Below are 20,569 nucleotides of genomic sequence, written 5' to 3' on the forward strand. Positions count from 1 at the left end.
AGAATGAGGTCGACAGGCAGGTTATGAGAGAACTCAAGGGTGATACCTTTGTTTTTATTTTTATTTATTTATTTTTTTGACTGTTGGAAGCAGAAGATGATTTTTTTTTCAGTGGGTTTTGTCATACATTGATATGAATCAGCCATAGATTTACACGTATTCCCCATCCCGATCCCCCCTCCCACCTCCCTCTCCACCCGATTCCTCCGGGTCATCCCAGTGCACCAGGCCTGAGCACTTGTCTCATGCATCCCACCTGGGTTGGTGATCTGTTTCACCATAGATAGTATACATGCTGTTCTTTTGAAACATCCCACCCTCACATTCTCCCACAGAGTTCAAAAGTCTGTTCTGTATTTCTGTGTCTCTTTTTCTGTTTTGCATATAGGGTTATCGTTACCATCTTTCTAAATTCCATATATATGTGTTAGTATGCTGTAATGTTCTTTATCTTTCTGGCTTACTTCACTCTGTATAAGGGGCTCCAGTTTCATCCATCTCATTAGGACTGATTCAAATGAATTCTTTTTAATGGCTGAGTAATATTCCATGGTGTATATGTACCACAGCTTCCTTATCCATTCATCTGCTGATGGGCATCTAGGTTGCTTCCATGTCCTGGCTATTATAAACAGTGCTGCGATGAACATTGGGGTGCACGTGTCTCTTTCAGATCTGGTTTCCTCAGTGTGTATGCCCAGAAGTGGGATTGCTGGGTCATATGGCAGTTCTATTTCCAGTTTTTTAAGAAATCTCCACACTGTTCTCCATAGCGGCTGTACTAGTTTGCATTCCCACCAACAGTGTAAGAGGGTTCCCTTTTCTCCACACCCTCTCCAGCATTTATTGCTTGTAGAGTTTTGGATAGCGGCCATCCTGACTGGCGTGTAATGGTACCTCATTGTGGTTTTGATTTGCATTTCTCTAATAATGAGTGATGTTGAGCATCTTTTCATGTGTTTGTTAGCCATCTGTATGTCTTCTTTGGAGAAATGTCTGTTTAGTTCTTTGGCCCATTGTTTGATTGGGTCATTTATTTTTCTGGAATTTGTTTTTAGTGTGAGCAACTCGATGGATTTACTCGAAGTGGGGCTAACATGCACGGTTGTTATTGTTCCGTCGCTAAGCTCTGCCCAACTCCTTTACTGTGTCGCTTGTGTTCTGCCCACATGTCCAATAACCTGCTGTGGCCCTGAATGGAAAGTCCAATCATGGAGATGGTAAAGACTGGAACTAGTTCGTTTTGGGGGGCTGAAGGGAATCAATAACTCCCATCTCAAGTATAAGATGATTCTTTAGAGATTGAAGTAGAGGTATTGTCCATGCAGACAGATTGTGTATGTCTGGAGTTGAGTGGAGAAGTCAAAGTTGAAGACATATTTTTGAGGGTCATCAGAGTATATATGTGTGTTTTTAGGCATGTCTGACTCTTTGCAACCCATCGACTGTGGCATCCCAGGCCCCCCTGTCCATGGAATTTTCCAGGCAAGAATACTGGAGCAGGCTGCCATTTCTTACTCCAGGGGATCTTCATGACTCAGGGCTCAAACCCATGTCTCTGGTGTCTCCTGCATTGCAGGCAGATTCCTTACCACTGTGCCATCTGGGAAGCCCTATCAGAATACAGTTGCTCTTTAAAGTCATTGTCCTGCATGAGAAGGAGGAGAATATAAAGAAGAGTAAAGAGCCTTCATTAAACTCTGAGTTGATCCAATATTAACAGGTCTGCTAGAAGAGGACAGATATGCTAACGAAATTAAGGATTGGACTTTGAGGCAGGTAGAAGCTAAGTGTCAAGAAAGCCAAGGGTATGGGATGGGGAGGGAGGTGGGAGGGGGATTCTAGATGGGGGACACTTGTACGCCCATGGCTGATTTATGTCAATGTATGGCAAAAACCACTACAATATTGTAAAGTAATTAGCCTCCAATTAAAATAAATAAAATAATTAAAAAAAAAAGAAAGCCAAGGATAAGAAAAACTTCATGATGGAAGGACTGGTCACCAGTGACAAATACTGCCCAGAGGATGCTCAAATGAAATCAGTGATGCTGCCATTATATTTGACAATGTGGAATCCATTGTTACAACTTCATAGTGGCTAGTATCATAGGACAAGTCCAATAAGGCCACATATTTGCATAATGCTTTACATTTAAATCATTTTCATATTCATTATTCCATTTGATATTTTCCACAGCCATGTTAGGTAATTGGTACAGAGTACCATTATATTATTTTAGAGGTGACGATACTGTGCCTTAGAGAACTTAAATGACTTAGCCAAGGTCTCATAGCTAGCAAGTGGCCGAAGTAGGACCAGAACCTAAGCTTGTAGTCTAGTGTTTCCCCACTCTTTCATGTTATGTTAAAAAGTTAATATTAGCAATGTGCAGACATTCCTCAGATATAAGCTCATCAAATACTAGTCAGCATGTTGGAATTCCCTTTTATATTTTTCTTGGGTGTTAGAAAATAGCTAAGTCAATATTCATATTTGTAAAGAAATAGTTATTTTTACTATATATAAGGTAAACAACAATGACCTACTGTATATCATGGGAAGTATACTCAATGGGAACCTATAATGGGAAAGAAACTGAAAAAAGAATATATATATATATATATATGTATATATGGGGTTCTCTGGTGGCTCAGCTGGTAAAGAATCTGCCTGCAATGCAGGAGACCTGGGTTCTATCCCTGGGTCAGGAAGATCCTCTGGAGAAGGAAATGGCAACCCCCTCCAGTGTTCTTGCCCGGAGAATCCCCATGGACAGAGGAGCCTGGCGGGCTACAGACCATGGGTCACAGAGAGTCAGACATGACTGAGTGACTATCACTTTCACATGTGCCTCATAGCATCACTTCTGCCGTCCTCTGTTGGGCTCCATAAGCCCACATAGAGTGAAGGAGAGGGAACATAACCCTACCCTATGAATGGAGGAGGGTCAAAGAATGTTTTATTTGATTAAAAAGTTCATTTATCTTTCACATAATATTTTAGAATCACCACAGCTGTAAATGACAATTCCACATGAATTATCATCTGATGGGTAATTTTTACTGTGTCTTGAGTTTGAAAGAGTTAAAAGTTCCCACTCAACCTGAGTAGCTGGTAAAAGCAGATCAATTAGCATGTTTGGAGACCATCTCAGGTGTTGCTGAGTTATTGTGCTAAATATTTAACAGTTTGTAGGCGTCTATGGAAGCCTGAGAAGCTGAAGTAGCTGAGAGTTTGCTTCTTTATCTATTCTTTGGAAGCCAGTTCAGACTAGAAAGAGATGAATCAGCATAGACTAATTGTTAGGAATACAGATTCTGAAGCCAGTCGGGATTTGAAGCACTATCTTTGGGCAAATTACTTTACCCTTCTAAGCTTCAGTTTTTCATTTTTAAAATGGATGAATAATACCTCCTGGGGTTAAAAGATTAAGGTGGGAAGTGGAAGGGCTACTGGAAGCTGATTTAAGACCTGTCTTGGAGGTAGAATAAGTGATGAACTCTGAAAGAAAGGTAAGCAGTAGATAAATGGTTCAGAAAATGTATTAAGTAGCTGCTAATAGAATCATCAAATTTAGATTTTTCATGGAAATTGAAAAGATATTACAGAAATTGTGGAAAAGTATTAAATGAAGAAAGGATAATGTTGTCCACTGGGAACTGTTGAATTTAAAATTCACAAAGACTGTTGGGCTTTTTACTTCCTTCTTGCAGTTTTCTCAGAATCATTAATATTAATTGTGACTGTCAGGGAGAGGAGGTATTGTGTACAGTGTTTTCCAAACTTACCCATCCAGGGACCATTTTTCTTATAGAATCTCTTGTGGCTAGCGTTTCAGCATAAGCATTTTGGGAAACACTGATGTAATGACAAAGTAATACTAACATGCATCTTATAAAGACGAGTGTAACAATTGTATTTAAGAAGTGCATTAAGGTTGTTTTCTTATAATTAATTATAATTAATATTAACATAACCATAAAAGGTAGGCTGGAAGTACTGCTGTGTGCATGCATGCTAAATCCCTTCAGTCATGTCCAGTTGATTTCGACCCCATGGACTGTAGCACACCAGGCTCCCCTGTCTTTCACTATCTCCCAGAGTCTGCTCAGATTCACGTCCATTGAGTTAGTGATGCTATCCAACCACCTCATCCTCTGCCACCCTTTTCTCCTTTTCCTAGCATTAATATTTCCCAGCATTAGGGTCTTTTCCAATGAGTCCCAGCATCAGGGTCTTTTCCAAAGAGTCTGCTCTTTGCATCAGGAAGATGGACATCACCAGATGGTCGACACCAAAATCAGATTGATTATATTCTTTGCAGCCAAAGATGGAGAAGCTCTATATAGTCAGGAAAAACAAGGTCGGGAGCTGACTGTGGCTCAGATCATGAACTCCTTATTGCCAAATTCAGATTTAAATTGAAGAAAGTGGAGAAAACCACTAGACCATTCATGTATGACCTAAATCAAATCCCTTATGACTATACAGTGGAAGTGAGAAATAGATTTAAAGGACTAGATCTGATAGACAGAGTGCCTGATGAACTATGGACGGAGGTTCATGACATTGTACAGGAGACAGGAATCAAGACCATCCCCAAGAGAAAGAAATGGAAAAAAGCAAAATGGCTGTCTGAGGAGGCCTTACAAATAGTTGTGAAAAGAAGGGAAGTGAAAAGCAAAGAAGAAAAGGAAAGATATACCCGTCTGAATGCAGAGTTCCAAAGAATAGCCAGGAGAGATAAGAAAGCCTTCCTCAGCGATCAGTGCAAAGAAATAGAGAAAAACAACAGAATGGGAAAGACTAGAGATCTCTTCAAGAAAATTAGAGATACCAAGGGAATATTTCATGCAAAGATGAGCTCAATAAAGGACAGAAATGATAGGGACCTAACAGAAGCAGAAGATATTAAGAAGAGGTGGCAAGAATACACAGAAGAACTGTACAAAAAAGATCTTCATGACCTAGATAATCACAATGGTGTGATCACTCATCCAGAGCCAGACATCCTCGAATGTGAAGTCAAATGGGCCTTAGGAAGCATCACTATGAACAAAGCTACTGGAGGTGATGGAATTCCAGTTGAGCTATTTCAAATCCTGAAAGATGATGCTGTGAAAGTGCTGCACTCAATATGCCAGCAAATTTGGAAGACTCAGCAGTGGCCACAGGACTGGAAAAGGTCAGTTTTCATTCCAATCCCTAAGAAAAGCAGTGCCAAAGAATGCTCAAACAACTGCACAATTGCACTCATCTCACATGCTAGTAAAGTAATGATTAAAATTCTCCAAGCCAGGCTTCAGCAATACATGAACCATGAACTTCCAGATGTTCAAGCTGGTTTTAGAAAAGGGAGAGGAACCAGAGACCAAATTGCCAACATCCACTGGATCATCGAAAAAGCTAGAGAGTTCCAGAAAAACATCTATTTCTGCTTTATTGACTATGCCAAAGCCTTTGACTGTGTGGATCACAATAAACTGTGGAAAATTCTGAAAGAGGTGGGAATACCAGACCACCTGACCTGCCTCTTGAGAAACCTGTATGCAGGTCAGGAAGCAACAGTTAGAACTGGACATGGAACAATAGACTGGTTCCAAGTAGGAAAAGGAGTACCTCAAGGCTGTATATTGTCACCTTGCTTATTTAACTTATATGCAGAGTACATCATGAGAAACGCTGGGCTGGAGGAAGCACAAGCTGGAATCAAGATTGCCAGGAGAAATATGAATAACCTCAGATATGCAGATGATACCACCCTTATGGCAGAAAGTGAAAAGGAACTAAAAAGCCTCTTGATGAAGGTGAAAGAGAAGAGTGAAAAAGTTGGCTTAAAGTTCAACATTCAGAAAACTAAGATCATGGCATCTGGTCTCATCACTTCATGGCAAATAGATGGGGAAACAGTGGAAACAGTGGCTGACTTTATTTTTCTGGGCTCCAAAATCACTGCAGGTGGTGATTGTAGCCATGAAATTAAAAGATGCATACTCCTTGGAAGGAAAGTTATGACCAACCTAGACAGCATATTGAAAAGCAGACACATTACTTTGTCAACAAAGGTCCATCTAGACAAGGCTATGGTTTTTCCAGTGGTCACGTATGGATGTGAGAGTTAGACTATAAAGAAAGCTGAGCGCCAAAGAGTTGAAGCTTTTGAACTGTGAGAGTCCCGTGGACTGCAAGGAGATACAACCAGTCCATCCTAAAGGAAATCAGTCCTGAATATTCATTGGAAGGACTGATGCTGGAGCTGAAACTCCAATACTTTGGCCACCTGATGCGAAAAGCTGACACATTTGAAAAGACCCTGATGCTGGGAAAGATTGAGGGCAGGAGGAGAAGGGGATGACAGAGGATGAGTTGGTTGGATGGCATCACCGACTCAATGGATATGGGTTTGGGTAATCTCCGGGAGTTGGTGATGGACAGGGAGGCCTGGCATGCTGCGCTTCATGGGTCTCAAAGAGTCGGACATGACTGAGCAACTGAACTGAATTGAACTTCGCATCAGGTGGCCAAAGGATTGGTGCTTCAACTTCAGCATCAGTCCTTCCAATGACTATTCAGGATTGATTTCCCATGGGGTTGACTCATTTGATCTCCGTGCAGTCCTAGGGACTCTCATGAGTGTTCTCTAGCACCACAATTTGAAAGCACCAATTTCTCTGCTGCCAACCCTCTTTCTGGTTCAACTCTCACATCTGTATACAGGGCTGAATAGGGGGTGAAAAACTCTTACTTTTCAGTTCTTTTCCTCTCCTCCTTAGGTGTTCTTTATTGGATGAGGAGTTTGTGTTCATGGAGAGATTTCATGTCTGTTCTACTGTTGTTTTGTTTTGGCTGCTCTCCTTGTCAGGCTGCTTATTGGAGCCCTATAGCTGGACCCTAAATAAAAGTAATCATTTTGGATAAAAATGAGATATTAATAGGCATTCAAAGTGAGATATTATTTGATAATTTCACCCCTATTTCACTGTAGATGATGCTGGCTGAATATCAGAGGGTGAAGTCAAAAATGCCTCCCATCATAGAGCAACTGATGGTCCCTCATTTGGCGAAAGTGGATGAAGCTCTCCAGCCTGGCCTGGCTGCACTGACCTGGACATCACTGAACATTGAGATGTACTTGAAAAATGCTTTTGCAAAGATCAGTAAGTCTGTTTAAGTGATTATTATTTTTCAATTCGAAAAACTGAGTTTTTGAATTCTATTGTTTAATTTCTTATAGATATTATGATATAAATAATAAAATGAGAAGTGTGTTCTTAAGTTGTTCCCTAAGGAATTTGGAGAAGACTCTTGAGAGTCCCTTGGACTGCAAGAAGATCCAACCAGCCCATTCTAAAGGAAATCAGTCCTGAATATTCTTTGGAAGGACTGATGCTGAAGCTGAAACTCTAATACTTTGGTTACATGATGCGAAGAACTGACTCATTGGAAAAGACCCTGATGCTGGGAAAGACTGAAGGCAGGAGGAGAAGGGGAGGACAAAGGATGAGATGGTTGGATGGCATCACCCACTCAATGGACATGAGTTTGAGCAAGCTCCAGGAGTTGGTGATGGACAGGGAGGCCTGGCATGGTGCAGTCCACGGGGTCGCAAAGATTCAGACATAACTGAGTGGCTGAACTGAACTGAAGGAATTTTACCAAATATATGAAATCATCAGTTTCCTAGAAACCATATGTGTGTGTGTTGTGCTTAGTTGCTCAGTTGTGTCCAACTCTCTGCAACCCCATGGACTGTAGCCCGCCAGGCTCCTCTGTCCATGGGATTCTCCAGGCAAGAATACTGGACTGGGTTGCTATGCCCTCCTTCAGGGGATCTTCCCAACCCAGGGGTCGAACCCAGGTCTCCTGCATTGCAGACGGATTCTTTACCAGCTGAGCTACCAGGGAAGCCCTGGAAACCATATATATTCGCTATTTAATTTTATCCTCAGAGATTAACTACCTTTTAAAATTATGATTATTTTAAAATTAGGCTTTAAAGGAACTTTAGAGTCATTCAGCTTTTTATACCACAGGTTAGTATATTTTGAGATGTTGATTTAAAGGATGTGATTTGGACAGAGCAGACTGCTGAACAGCAGGATATATGGGAAAAGTTAAAGCAAATATTTTGTTCCTAAAGAGGGATATACTACACTTTGAAATATATGTAAGGTGGTGTATTCCATAAATTATGATTTCCCACAATGTGTACAAATATGTTGCAAAGAAGGAGGTAGGCTCAGAGAATTCTGGGAAATCCACGTTAAACAAAGTCAAGCAGGTTTCCCTTCTGGAGGACTTTTCAGAGCCCTTGATGTGCCAGTATTTAGTGGGTCTCCAAAAGTGGGCTCCTGTAAGTTCCCAGAGTTCCTTGGCTGCCTCCTAGGAAAGCATGTTAACGCCCGATGGAGGCGTTGTTCTAGGAAGACTAGAAATGTTCATCCTTCTCTCCCACGCGGTGTCCTCACCCCTTCGCGGCTCAGTTCTCCACGTGTTTGATAGCCCAGAATATGTCCCACTCCCAGGAAGCCCACTTGGACTCTTCTACCACACAGGACCACTTCCTCTTGTGACCTCCTGTTATTTTACACGGAGACAAAAGACTCTGCATTTCCATTTCTTCTAATGGTTCCATCTTTCCCCCCAGACTGACTGCAGAGGGCTTGAAAAATCAGGCTCTTTCTTATGCTTTTGTATTACCCTGAGTTGGGTTTGTACTAGATACCTATATGCATATGTAGTCATAACTGTGATAGTTTTATACAGTCAATTCCTTTTCATTCATTTATCTCCATAACCCCTTTCCCCATCCTTTGACCCCATCACCTCATTCCCGGATCACCCTTTTCTGAACCTACTTTCTACATACCTGTTCTGATAGCTCCTTACGTTCTCCCTCCATCCCTGCCTCCCTCCCTTCTTCTCTCTCTGTGGCTGCTGCAGTAATGCCTTGTCTATTTATAGCCCAGATTTTTAAGAGCTTGTCTTATTAGTAGGTTTCCACTGTACCTTCCAAATACCTTAGAACTCAGAAGGGTCCAGCTGTTTACTAGGTGCAATATACTCAAGAATATTTGATAGGTACTGGGTTGGGTGGAGCAGAGAATTGAGGGGCTTATGGTTGAACCCTCCTACCCTCTTTGCTTTGCTTCGTAGCTTTGGGGACTAGGTTCAGAGACAACCTGTGAAGGGATCTTTGGGTTTGAATGAGGTATGTTTTAGGCTCATTACAGTTTGAAGGTTGAATAATATAAAACACATGATCAGACAAGCATAGCAGTATAGGAGTGGAGAAGGTCCTCTGAGATGGAGGGGTGCTCAGGGGTCAATGCCAGCCTAGGAGGAGGGGGCCACATGAATATGTGCAGATTCACAGAAAGCCTCCTGGGGGAGATGCATTCAGGCTGAATCCACAAGTTGAGTCAGAGTTAGGCAGGCTGAGAAAGCTGGGAAACTGGTTAAAGAGAGAGCAGTGTGAGAACCAAGTGTGAAATAGCTCTATGCATGCGTTCTAAGTCGCTTCATGGAATCTTTGTGACTCCATGGATCATAGCCCACCAGGCTTCTCTGTTCATGGGATTCTCCAGGCAAGAATACTGGAGAGGGGTTGCCGTGCCCTCCTCCAGGGGATCTTCCCGACCCAGGGATCAAACCTGGGTCTGTTATGTCTCCTGCAACAGCTCTGTGGAGCAACTTTAATCTTGAATTTACTGCTGAAATATAATCTTAAAAAAAAAAGCAACGGCAAAATGCTTAATTTCTTTTATCCACTCTTATTTTTTTTCCAAAGGGGACCTGGAGTTGCTGCTCAACAGGGTCAATGATTTGATCGAGTTCCGAGTTGATGCCATCCTGGAGGACATGAGCAGCACTCCTCTTTGTCAGCTCCCCGGTGAAGAGCCAGTTCCCTGCGAAGAGTTTCTCCAGATGACAAAGGTTATTAGAAGATTGATGCTTTTATTTAAACTTTATTTTGTGATTCATTTTTCTATAAAGGACATTTTCAGTTCAGTTCAGTTCAGTCACTCAGTCGTGTCCGACTCTTTGCGACCCCATGAACCGCAGCACACCAGGCCTCCTGGAGTTTACTCAGACTCGTGTCCATAGAGTCAGTGATGCCATCCAGCCATCTCATCCTCTGTCACCCCCTTCTCCTCCTGCCCTTAATCTTTCCCAGCATCAGGGTTTTTTCTAATGAGTCAGCTCTTTGCATGAGGTGGCCCAAGTATTGGAGTTTCAGCTTCAACATCAGTCCTTCAACACCCATGACTGATCTCCTTTAGGATGGACTGGTTGGATCTCCTTGCAGTCCAAGGGACTCTCAAAAGTCTTGTTCAACACGACAGTTCAAAAGCATCAATTCTTCTGTGCTCAGCTTTCTTTATAGTCCAACTCTTACATCCATACATGACCACTGGAAATTTTGGGAAACATCAATTGCATTTTTTTTCCTCTTCCCATGACTGGTCTGTGATGGATGTTCTTTAAACAAGGAGCCTTCCGACAATAATTTGAAAATGAAGAGGAATGTACCCGAGGGGTCAGGTAGACATGAAGAATAAATCATTTCTTTTCAGATCAGTAAGAGAGAAATTGCCATGGAACACATTTCTCATTTTCCCACAGTTTTTGAAGTGTTAGCCACTCAGTCGTGTCCTATTCTTTCTGACCCCATGGACCGTAGTCAGCCAGGCTCCTCTGTCAGTGGGATTCTCCAGGCAAGAATATAGGAGTGGGCTGCCATTTCCTTCTCCAGGGGATCTTCCCAATTCAGGGATCGAACATAAGTCTCCCACACTGCAGGGAGATTCTTTACTCTCTGAGCCACCAGGGAAGCCCATAGAGCTATTTTGCTGAAGAGCTTCTAGTAAGCTACGTTCATTAATAAAACAGTTGTCTTAAATAGCTTCTGGATAGAATTTCTTCTTTAGACATTTCTATAGAGCAGTGTTTCCCAAACTGGCGTTCTGTGGTGCATGGTTCTGGATCCATTGCTGGGGAGCTTGGAAAAGACTAGGTCTGTGTTCAGTTGGCCTGGAGTAAAGACTGCACTCCTTTCCCTTTCAGATTCTGTTCACATTAATGGTTTAGAATAAAAACCTTTGGATGGTCTCCTGGGAAAGGGTCTAGTTAACTCTCTTTAACCCATTATTTCTCAAACATTTGCAAAGGGGACACTTTCTTCTCTGTGCCACAATTAGGATCCTGGGAACAGTGTTCCATGAAGTGCCCCTTTGAGAAAGTCACTTTAGCATCATTTACATTTCCAATGGGCATCCTGACTATAAAAACTGCATCAGTGGTGACTTTAATATGGTATGTCAGGAGTCCCCAAGACCATCCCCACTAGAAGGACTCGTGGAACTCAGAATCTAGTAGCAATAAAGGCTAAGACTTATTACAGTGATGTAATAAGGATACACAGGCTTCTCAGATGGCTCAGTGGTAAAGTATCTTCCCGAAGTGCAGGAGACGCAGGTTCAGTCCCTGGATTGGGAAGATCCCCTGGAGAAGGAAGTGGCAACACACTCTAGTATTCTTGCCTGGGAAATTCCATTGGCAAAGAAGCCTGGTGGGCTACAAAGAGTCCATGGGGTCACAAAGGGTCAGATGCAACTGAGCAAGAGAGAACACACACAGTAAGGATACACAGTCAGACCATAACGGAAAAGACAGGCAGAGTTTGGAGGAATGCACGCATGGGATTCCTTATGTTTTCTCCCTCTCTTGGGGGCCACAAAGAGCTCACTGTCTCTCCCTGCCCTCCCCAACCCCTACTCTGCCACTGCCTGCTCACCCCCAGCAAAAGAAATGCAGTCACCGGTGTGCAACATTTCTGCCCAGGAAAGCCCTTTAAGAGACTTCATGCCAAAGGTATTTACTGGGTCTCATCACAGAGGTAGGCTTCCCTTGTGCTTCAGCTGGTAAAGAATCCGCCTGCAATGTGGGAGACCTGGGTTCGATCCCTGGGTTGAAAAGATCGCCTGGAGAAGGGAAAGGCTACCCACTCCAGTATTCTGGCCTGGAGAATCGCATGGACTGTATAGTCTATGGAGTCGCAAAGAGTCGGACACAACTGAGCGACTTTCACTTTCCCTTTCCCTTTTCACCACACAGGTGCTCCCTGCCTAGCAAGCGCCAAAATTCCAGACACCCAGACGGAAAGCTGGTTGGCATCATAAACCACACTGTTTGCCCAGATAGTCTGAGCACAGACAGGCACTCTTTACAGCCTGTAGGAACCTTCCTGAAATCTAGGCTCCTAGACACCAGCTAGAGATCCACCTCACTAATAGGAGAACAATCTCGGGCCTGCTGTGTTAACCTTTTTCTGCATATATAGTCATCTTCAGTTTATATTAAATTTTTATGTAGTCAAAATTAAATGTTCACATTTTAGAAAGTTCTCCATCCTCTTTCTCTTAAACTCACTATCTGTGTGTAGACCCCAGACTATACCTCTTCTCTCTTGCTCATTTGCTGTACTCCCGATCTGAGAAATTACTGGGCTCCATGGTTTTTAATATTACCTGTGTTCTTATGATTGTTTTATAAAAATGCAAAATTTTAAAAGAATTAAATTTAAAAGCAAGTTTTAAAAGTGAAAGTGTAAGTCGCTCAGTCATGTCTGACTCTTTGCAACCCCATGGATTGTAGCCCATTAGGCACCTCTGCCCATGGGATTCTCCAGGCAAGAATACTGGAGTGGGTTTCCATTCCCTTCTCCAGGGGATCTTCCTGACCCAGGGATTGAACCCAGATCTCCTGCATTGCAAGCAGATTCTTTTCTGTCTGAGCCACTAGGAAAGTCCCAAGAATGTTGGAGTGGGTAGCCATTCCATTCTAAAATATTAAAAAAAAAAATGGGAAAAGTAGCATTTTTACCTATTACACTGCCATTGTGATAATTTGGTATATTGCCTATTTACATTTGTGATCCTTATTGTACAGACTGCAGATTTGTAATGATGGTTTTTTTTTCTTCTCCCACTTACTTTTTCTTCAGAAAATATTTCTCATGTTGCTACATGGCCACCATTTTAAGGATGCCTTCAGAATATTCTATTGAGTTGATGTATCCTAATTTACTTACTTCGTTATTGTTGGATAGTTAGATGATTTCTAAAGTTTTGCTGTTTTGCCAAGAGCTACAATGAATATATGTATACGTTTCATGCTTTTTATTCCCCTTTAGGAGTGTTTCTTCCTCCAAAAAAAAATGTGTCTTCATTTAATAGCTGTTAATATTTGTAGCCAAATTGCTTCTCAAACTGATGATATCAACTTAAAATGCCATCAGCAATGTAGTAGTACCAATTTCACTGTCTTCCAACAAACACTGCTTTATTATAATTATTGTAAATTATAATAAAATTTTTGTTAGAATAAGGTACATAGTAGAGCAATGCATTTATTATCATAAAATACAACAATAAATGTATTACAAGTAATTATAAATTATTAATTTTACCTTAAGTAGCAAAATCATAGAGCCTAATTTTAATTTGCATTTTGATTACCAAAGTGAATGATTACCAATATAAAAGAATGCTTTCTCTTGAATTCATTTACTTTTTATAATTCATTTTTTCCTTCAATAATTTTTTTTTTTTATGGAGCTTCTGTGTGAAACGCAGCTTGGGAATAAAACAGTGAACAAAACAAGTGATATCTCTGCCATTGCAATGCTCGCTTTCAAGTGGAGGATGTAGAAAAACAAGCAAACAAAAAAAGCCAGTGAGCAAACAACATACCAAGTTCAGTGGAGAAAAATTAAGAGGATAGTGGAGAAAAGGAGTACCTGAAAGAGAGTAGTGATTTTATGTCGATGGTCAGGGATGACCTCTGTAATTACATCTGAACACAGGAAGTGAGGGAGAAAACCATGTGACTATCTCTGGGGAAAAGCATTCCAGGCAGTGGGAATGGCAAGTGCAAAGTCCTGGGGCTTATTCTTATGGTAGAAAGACATTGAGTTGAAGTTCACTGATTATGTTTGTATGCTGGGTGAGGGAGATCAAGAAGAGAAGGAAAAAGGGAATGGTTGGTAAGTACAGTCCCGGGGAAGCAGGAGAGTGTGGCTTAGAGCTTAGATGGTGGGTTTTTCTTTTTTTCTTTAAAGCAGCTGCTTGTGTTGTTTATTTTTTAAAATTTTATTTAATTTACTTATTATTTATTTTTGACTGTGCTGGGTCTTCATGTGGTACGTGGACTTCTCATTGCGGTGGCTTCTCTTGTTGCCTCACACGGGCTCTAGGTGCCCGGGCTTCAGTAGCTGTGGCACATGGGCTTAGTTGCCCCATGGCAAGTGGGATCTTCCTGGACCAGGGATCAAACATGTGTCCCCTGCATTGGCAGGTAGATTCTTGACCACTTAACCACCAGGAAAGTCCCTCGTATTCTTAACTAGAAGGATAAACATTGTATTCCTGAAAAAAGAGGAAAGAGAATTAATGATGGATGCTGGTTAGTCTTCTGGATGAGGGCATGGGGTCAGGGCCAGGTCACAAGGAGGATGGTGCAAGGATTTGAGGGGACAAGGATTTGAGAACACAGCAGTTCCAGGGCCTAGTAGGAATATGTGACTGGAGTCACGTAGAATGATTCCTGGGTAGCATTAGGAGCTGCACTGAGTTTGGAGGCCATGAATTCCCAGTGCCAAGCACCTGCCTTGCCATGACCTGTGTGTGCAAGTAGAGATAATAGATTATCTGATCATTTGGGTTGGACTTCTCCTGAGTAGGGCCCTGGAAGGCTGAGGGGTTGATGGAGTAAAGGCTGTTGGCAAAAGAATGATTGATGTGAGACATCATCCTTAGGGGAGGGTGTGCAGTGTCAGAGGGTTTAAGGGTGAATGTCATGGTTGATGAGGAGGTAAATGAACCCTGAAGCTATTGGAGTGGAGGGTCCATGAGGACATTAGAGCGTCTCAAGCTGAACCATGGTGGGTTGAAACTGGAGACCATGACCCCCTCATAGTCTGTTGCTTCATGGGCTTGTTTTTTTAACTAGGTGGTAAATCACTGACTATATCATCTCCCTGTCTGTCTATTTGTCTTGATTAAAGTGCCCCAGTATATTCATTTGTATTTATTACACTCTTGAGAAATGTATAATCTAGTTGGAGGGGAGGAGAATACTTAAAGTTAGTTAGGAGTTGATAATGGATTGTTGGCAAAGGTGAAGAGGGAAGGGGACCTGACTAGAGCAGATTTATATGAAACAGAAGAAGGTTCGTGGGAAGAGAGGCTCTTCATGGCTTTTGGACTTATTTCCTCTACTGCTGGAGAAGTTAGAGTAATTGTGGTCCATCTATTCACCAGTTGGTTCTCTCATCTTTAATACAGTCCTTTACAGGATGCCTGGCCTGGGTTAGTGTGAGAGGTGTGGCCAAACATTGTTGGAGGCCAAAATCTCATCTGGAGGCTGGACCTGTCACGTTGCTACCATTACTGATGTGCTATCAATAGCTAGATAAATAAAAATGACATGATGCTGTTTTTTTGGTAGGACCTTTGTGTAAATGGTGCTCAGATACTACACTTTAAAAGCTCTTTAGTGGAGGAAGCAGTCAATGAGCTAATAAATATGTTGCTGGATGTGGAAGCTCCATCTAAAGAAGAAAGAGAGAAAGTATTCAACGTGAATAGTGATGACTGGAAAAATGAAAGTTCAGGTAAGAGAGGGGGATAATGAAAGGGTCTTGTTTTTCTAGGACATGCCTGAAAACCAAAATTTAATTTTCTACTTCGCAGTGAATTTTGCACTCTAATAAGAAGCTCCCAGTTTTATAAGGACGTTAATAAATCTGAAATTAGGATTCAGGGCACACTTGAATGATGGCATGTCATTAATTTCCATTACTTTTTGTTCAGCTCTACAAACATGTACTTCACATTGGGCCCTGTTAGCTCTCTTTGCATTTAGGTGTGTGTTTTTTTTCACTTTATCAGTAAAGTAGGATGGATTATGGGTTGGAATTCCCACTGGAGTATGTCTACACCAGAGCAAGTGGTTTATGGGACAGATGAAGACAGCGAGAGGCAGAGAAGGGGCGCTGTTCTCCAAGGGTTTGTGGTTGTTGGTGAAAGAGAGAACCCAGAGAGCCAGCACCTAGCACCCAGGCCCTGTCTTGTTTTTGCACACTTCCTGCCTCTCCTCCTATTCCCACACATCAAGGATGAGAGGTTCCACCAGGCCACCTTGTTCCCCCAATGTCCTCTTCCTATCCTCTGATGGCCTCATTTCATAAGAAGTATGACATTTTGAGTGTTATTAAACTTGCGTGTATGTGCGTATGTGCGGGCTCAGTCCTATCTGACTCTTTGCGACATCATGGACCGTAGCCCACCAGGCTCCTCTGTCCATAGGATTCTCCAGGCAGGAACACTGGAGTGGGTTACTGTTTCCTCCTCCAGGGGGTCTTCCTGACCCCAGGAATCAATCGATTATGTGTTTTGTGTTTCCTGCGTTGGCAGGCGGGTTCTTTACCATTGCACAAATTAATCTTAATTTTCTTCTTTAACTGCAATAGGTACCTTTCTGCCCCCATCTCTTTCAATTTCTCTCATTTTGTAACAGCAAAAAGAGAAGAAGAAAATTCTGATGCCTTGACTTCTTCTCTTAATGCCGGGGCAGGCCTCCTTCCTTTGATGACAATCTCAAGAAAGAAGAAAGAGATTGAGATGTTAGAGGAAGGAGCCCGAGAGTTGCTCTCTCACTTCAATCACCAAAACACGGATACTCTTCTGAAAGTTACAAGGAACACACTAGAGGCCATCCGCAGGCGCATTCAATTCTGCAACATGACGAGCTTCCGGGGTAATGATCCCACAGGGTTTGCCTCTTGGCTCGCCAAGCCTGGTCTCTGGTTGTGTGTGCATGTGTGTGTGTTCCTGTTAAATTTAAATAATCAAAACCCTCACCATTTCCTCAGTGCCTCCTTGTACATTTATATAATATGAACTTGGATTATCCCAGCAGTTTGATAAAGTAGACACTATCATTTCTCTCATTTAAGACTGATAAGACTGGAGTCCAGGAAATTTAAGTAATTGACTTAAGGTCACTTAGCTTTTGTTAATAACATAGTAATCAGCATCACATTTACTCTTTTTGTAATAAAGTGAAAACATGTGAAATGAATTGTTTTAACTAGTAAAAGAAGAAATGCTTTAAAAAAAGCTATTTGGAAACATACTTTCATTGTTAAATCATTAGATTATTAGCCAGTCTTATAAAGAAAGATTTTATTAATGTCATAACCTCCAAAGCAGAAAATTATCTTTTTTTTTTGCTATTTTCATGTCAATTTAGTACTTTCCAGCTCGTTTCTTCATTCTTAAAACCATCATCTCTCTTCAGCACTATTCAGAAATTGGTTTCCCAGATGGGCCACAAAAATCATTCAAATCTAGAGACATCCTGAAACTAACCTTTAAATTGAAAACATATAAAAACAAAGTAACAATAATTAATTAAAATCAAAGAAATAGTAGGATAATAAACCTTTTTATTTATTTTGAATATGGGCACCTAAGGGAAAGCATATCTAGTAGTTAATTAAAAGTGGATGAAAAGAAGTGGAAACATTGAAAGAACTTTTGATTGGCAACTTGGTTTATTATGTTTTATTTCACTTCATAATGGAGGATAGTCCTTTTCTTTGACATGGGGCTAATATTTGAACTTATCAACTGTTGATATGCTGGATATTGTCTCCTGTCTTCCCCAACTTTATATATTACAGGTATTTCCAATTGTATAGAGTTGCACACATACATATCCATATGTCAATATCCATATAGTCAATATCCGTATAGTCAATATCCATGTTTATATACCCATAACTATACCTATATCCAACTTTAAAAGTCCCTGGGATGTAAATGGTGAATTACACTTTATTTCGTCCCTGCTCCTTAACTGCTCCCAGTGTGATATACTCTGATGTATATCACAGTGATGACAGTGATGGTAGAAAGACGTATATTTTATTTGAAATTCCAAGCTGGCATTTGTTCTGATAGTCTTGTGTTTTATTCCTTCCTTCCTTATTCTATATTTAATTTGCTGGCATCCTGTTATTCAGAGAGTCTCATCTTCAATATTTTAGGTAAGAGTTTCTATAATTATATAATCTGCTGACTCCATGCAGCAAATTTCCTTTATGGAGCGTGTACCCATAGATTGTAATCAGCAGAAGATGGCTTGGGTTCTACTGAACTACTGTGTTCCACTGAGCAAAACTAGATCCTCTATTAGTTTTTATTCATTCACGCATACGTTCAGCAAATTCATATGGTCTGATGATATACCTATTATGTCTTTATCTAGGTGCTTTCATTTTTCTAGTTAAAAATGAGATTTTATCTTTTTAATTAAAAAAAGAATCTTTTTAAATGAAAAGGGTGAAAGCTTCCCTGTTCTATGTTAACTCAGACAGTAACAGTGCCTCTAAAGTGAAGCAGAACGGTCTGCCCATTTTCCGGGCAAGCGTCACTCTGACCATCCCCAACATCAGCATGGCTCCAGCCCTTGAAGACATACAGCATACGCTGAACAAAGCCGTGGAGTGCATCGTCACTGTCAGCAAGGGGGTTAGACAGTGGAGCGGTGAGCCGGTGTCCAAGGTGGGTGCGGCGTGAGGAAATTGTTTCATGTGGACGCTGCTTCTTTTACAGGTGACAGGGCACTGCAAAGTCTCCTTTTCCTTTGCAGAAAAAGATGCAGGAAAGAAAACCGACTGCCTTGCCCCATAATGAAGACAGTGATTCTGATATTGAAATGGGAGAAAACGAACCTCAAGGTAAATGTTCTTTTAGTTCTTTCTGACTAGTCATTCTAACTCAAAACCTGTTGAGCTAAAAGGTATTTCCATCCCCCCAGGGCTCCGTGCAGTCCTCAGATCAGATTGTAATATTAATCTATGAGTCAATTTCATGTTTGGAAAATATAGATTCATGTATTTTAATATCATCTTGATAGTGTAGTTTAATATTACTTTTTAAAGATTTATTTATTTAGTTGTGGCTGTACTGGGTCTTCATTGCTGGGCCTGGGTTTTCTCTGGTTGCAGTTGGTGGGGGCTCCTCTTTAACTGTGGTGTGCGGGCTTCTCACAGCAGTGGCTTCTCTTGTTGGGGAGCACGGGCTCTAGGCCTGCAGGCTTTAATAGCTGTGGCATGTGGGCTCAGTCATTGCCACTCTTGGGCTTTAGAGCACAGACTCAGTAGTTGTGGTGCATGGGCTTAGTTGTCCCATGTTTTGTGGGCTCTTCCTGGACCAGGGATCGAGCCTGTGTCCCCTGCACTGGCAGGCACATTCTTTACCACTGAGCCACCAGGGAAGCCCCTAAATAGTGTGTTTTAAATGTATATATCAAAGACATACTGGGGGACAAGAAGGATTTTAGTCTCATAGTTTAAAGAAAAGCTTGTCATTATCGCAATGAATATTTCCTGGTTTAAGAGATCTTTTGTATTTTGACCCATTATGTGTCCTGTTTTGCTAAGATGATGTGATTTTTGCTGTATATGTCATGATTTTCATTTATGCTGTTGTTGTTCAGTTGCTAAGTTGTGTCCGACTCTTTGTGACCCCACAGACTGCAGCACGCCAGGCTTCCCTGTCCTTCACCATTTCCCAGAGTTTGCTCAAACTCATGTCCATTGAGTTGGCGATGCCATCCAACCATCTCACCCTCTGTCATCCCCTTCTCCTCCTGCCCTCAATCGTTCCCAGCATCAGGGTCTTTTCCAGTGAGTCGGGTCTTCATATCAGGTGGCCAAAGTATTGGAGCTTCAGCTTCAGCATCAGTCCTTCCAATGAATAGTCAGGGTTGTTTTCCTTTAGGACCGACTGGTTTGATCTTGCGGTCCCACAGGAGTCTTCTCCAGCACCACAATTCGAAAGCATCAATGATTTGATGCCCAGCATTCTTTATGGTCCCACTCTCACATCCGTACATAACTATTGGAAAAGCCATAGCTTTGACTATATGGACCTTTGTCAGCAAAGTGATGTCTCTGCTTTTTAATGTGCTGTCTAGGTTCCTCACACCTTTTCTTCCAAGGAGCAAGCATGGCTGCAGTCACTGTCTGCAGTGATTTTGGAGCCCAAGAAAATAAAATCTGTCACTGTTTCCACGTTTCCCTCTTCTATTTGCCATGAAATAATGGGACTGGATGCCATGATCTTAGTTTTTTGAATGTTGAGTTTTAAGTCAGCTTTTTCACTCTCCCCTTTCACCCTCATCAAGAGGCTCTTTAGTTCCTCTTTGCTTTCTGCCATTAGGATGGTGTCATCCCCATATCCGAGGTAATATTAGGGAGTATATGACATCCAAGTTGCTAATGATAGATGATAAATGTAGTCTTTATTTATTCAAACTTCTTTTAAAGCAGCTGAGCAAACGGCAGAGCTTGTGTAATTTTCAATTAGTGCTCGTATCCCTTGAGGTGATAAATAAACTCACCGCGAGGAAGGCACTGAACCAAGTCCTTCTTTAAAACAATCTGTTACCAAAGGGGATAAAGGCGGAGTGCCCAGCCTCCGTAGTTGCAGT

The 20,569-nt window shown here is 41.6% G+C and overlaps 1 protein-coding gene across 1 annotated transcript in view; it reads left to right on the plus strand.

The window, feature by feature from the left end:
* Nucleotides 1-20,569, plus strand: part of DNAH5 (dynein axonemal heavy chain 5) — a 324,549-nt gene that overhangs the window by 102,218 nt on the left and 201,762 nt on the right. Inside the window, exons 16-21 of the mRNA XM_043887792.1 lie at nucleotides 6,990-7,161; nucleotides 9,795-9,940; nucleotides 15,515-15,680; nucleotides 16,586-16,825; nucleotides 18,446-18,636; nucleotides 18,725-18,812. Coding sequence (XP_043743727.1) covers nucleotides 6,990-7,161; nucleotides 9,795-9,940; nucleotides 15,515-15,680; nucleotides 16,586-16,825; nucleotides 18,446-18,636; nucleotides 18,725-18,812 — 1,003 coding nt within the window. The remainder of the gene's footprint in view (nucleotides 1-6,989; nucleotides 7,162-9,794; nucleotides 9,941-15,514; nucleotides 15,681-16,585; nucleotides 16,826-18,445; nucleotides 18,637-18,724; nucleotides 18,813-20,569) is intronic.

The sequence above is a fragment of the Cervus elaphus genome, chromosome 25, assembly GCF_910594005.1.
Source record: "Cervus elaphus chromosome 25, mCerEla1.1, whole genome shotgun sequence".
Lineage (NCBI taxonomy): Eukaryota > Metazoa > Chordata > Mammalia > Artiodactyla > Cervidae > Cervus > Cervus elaphus.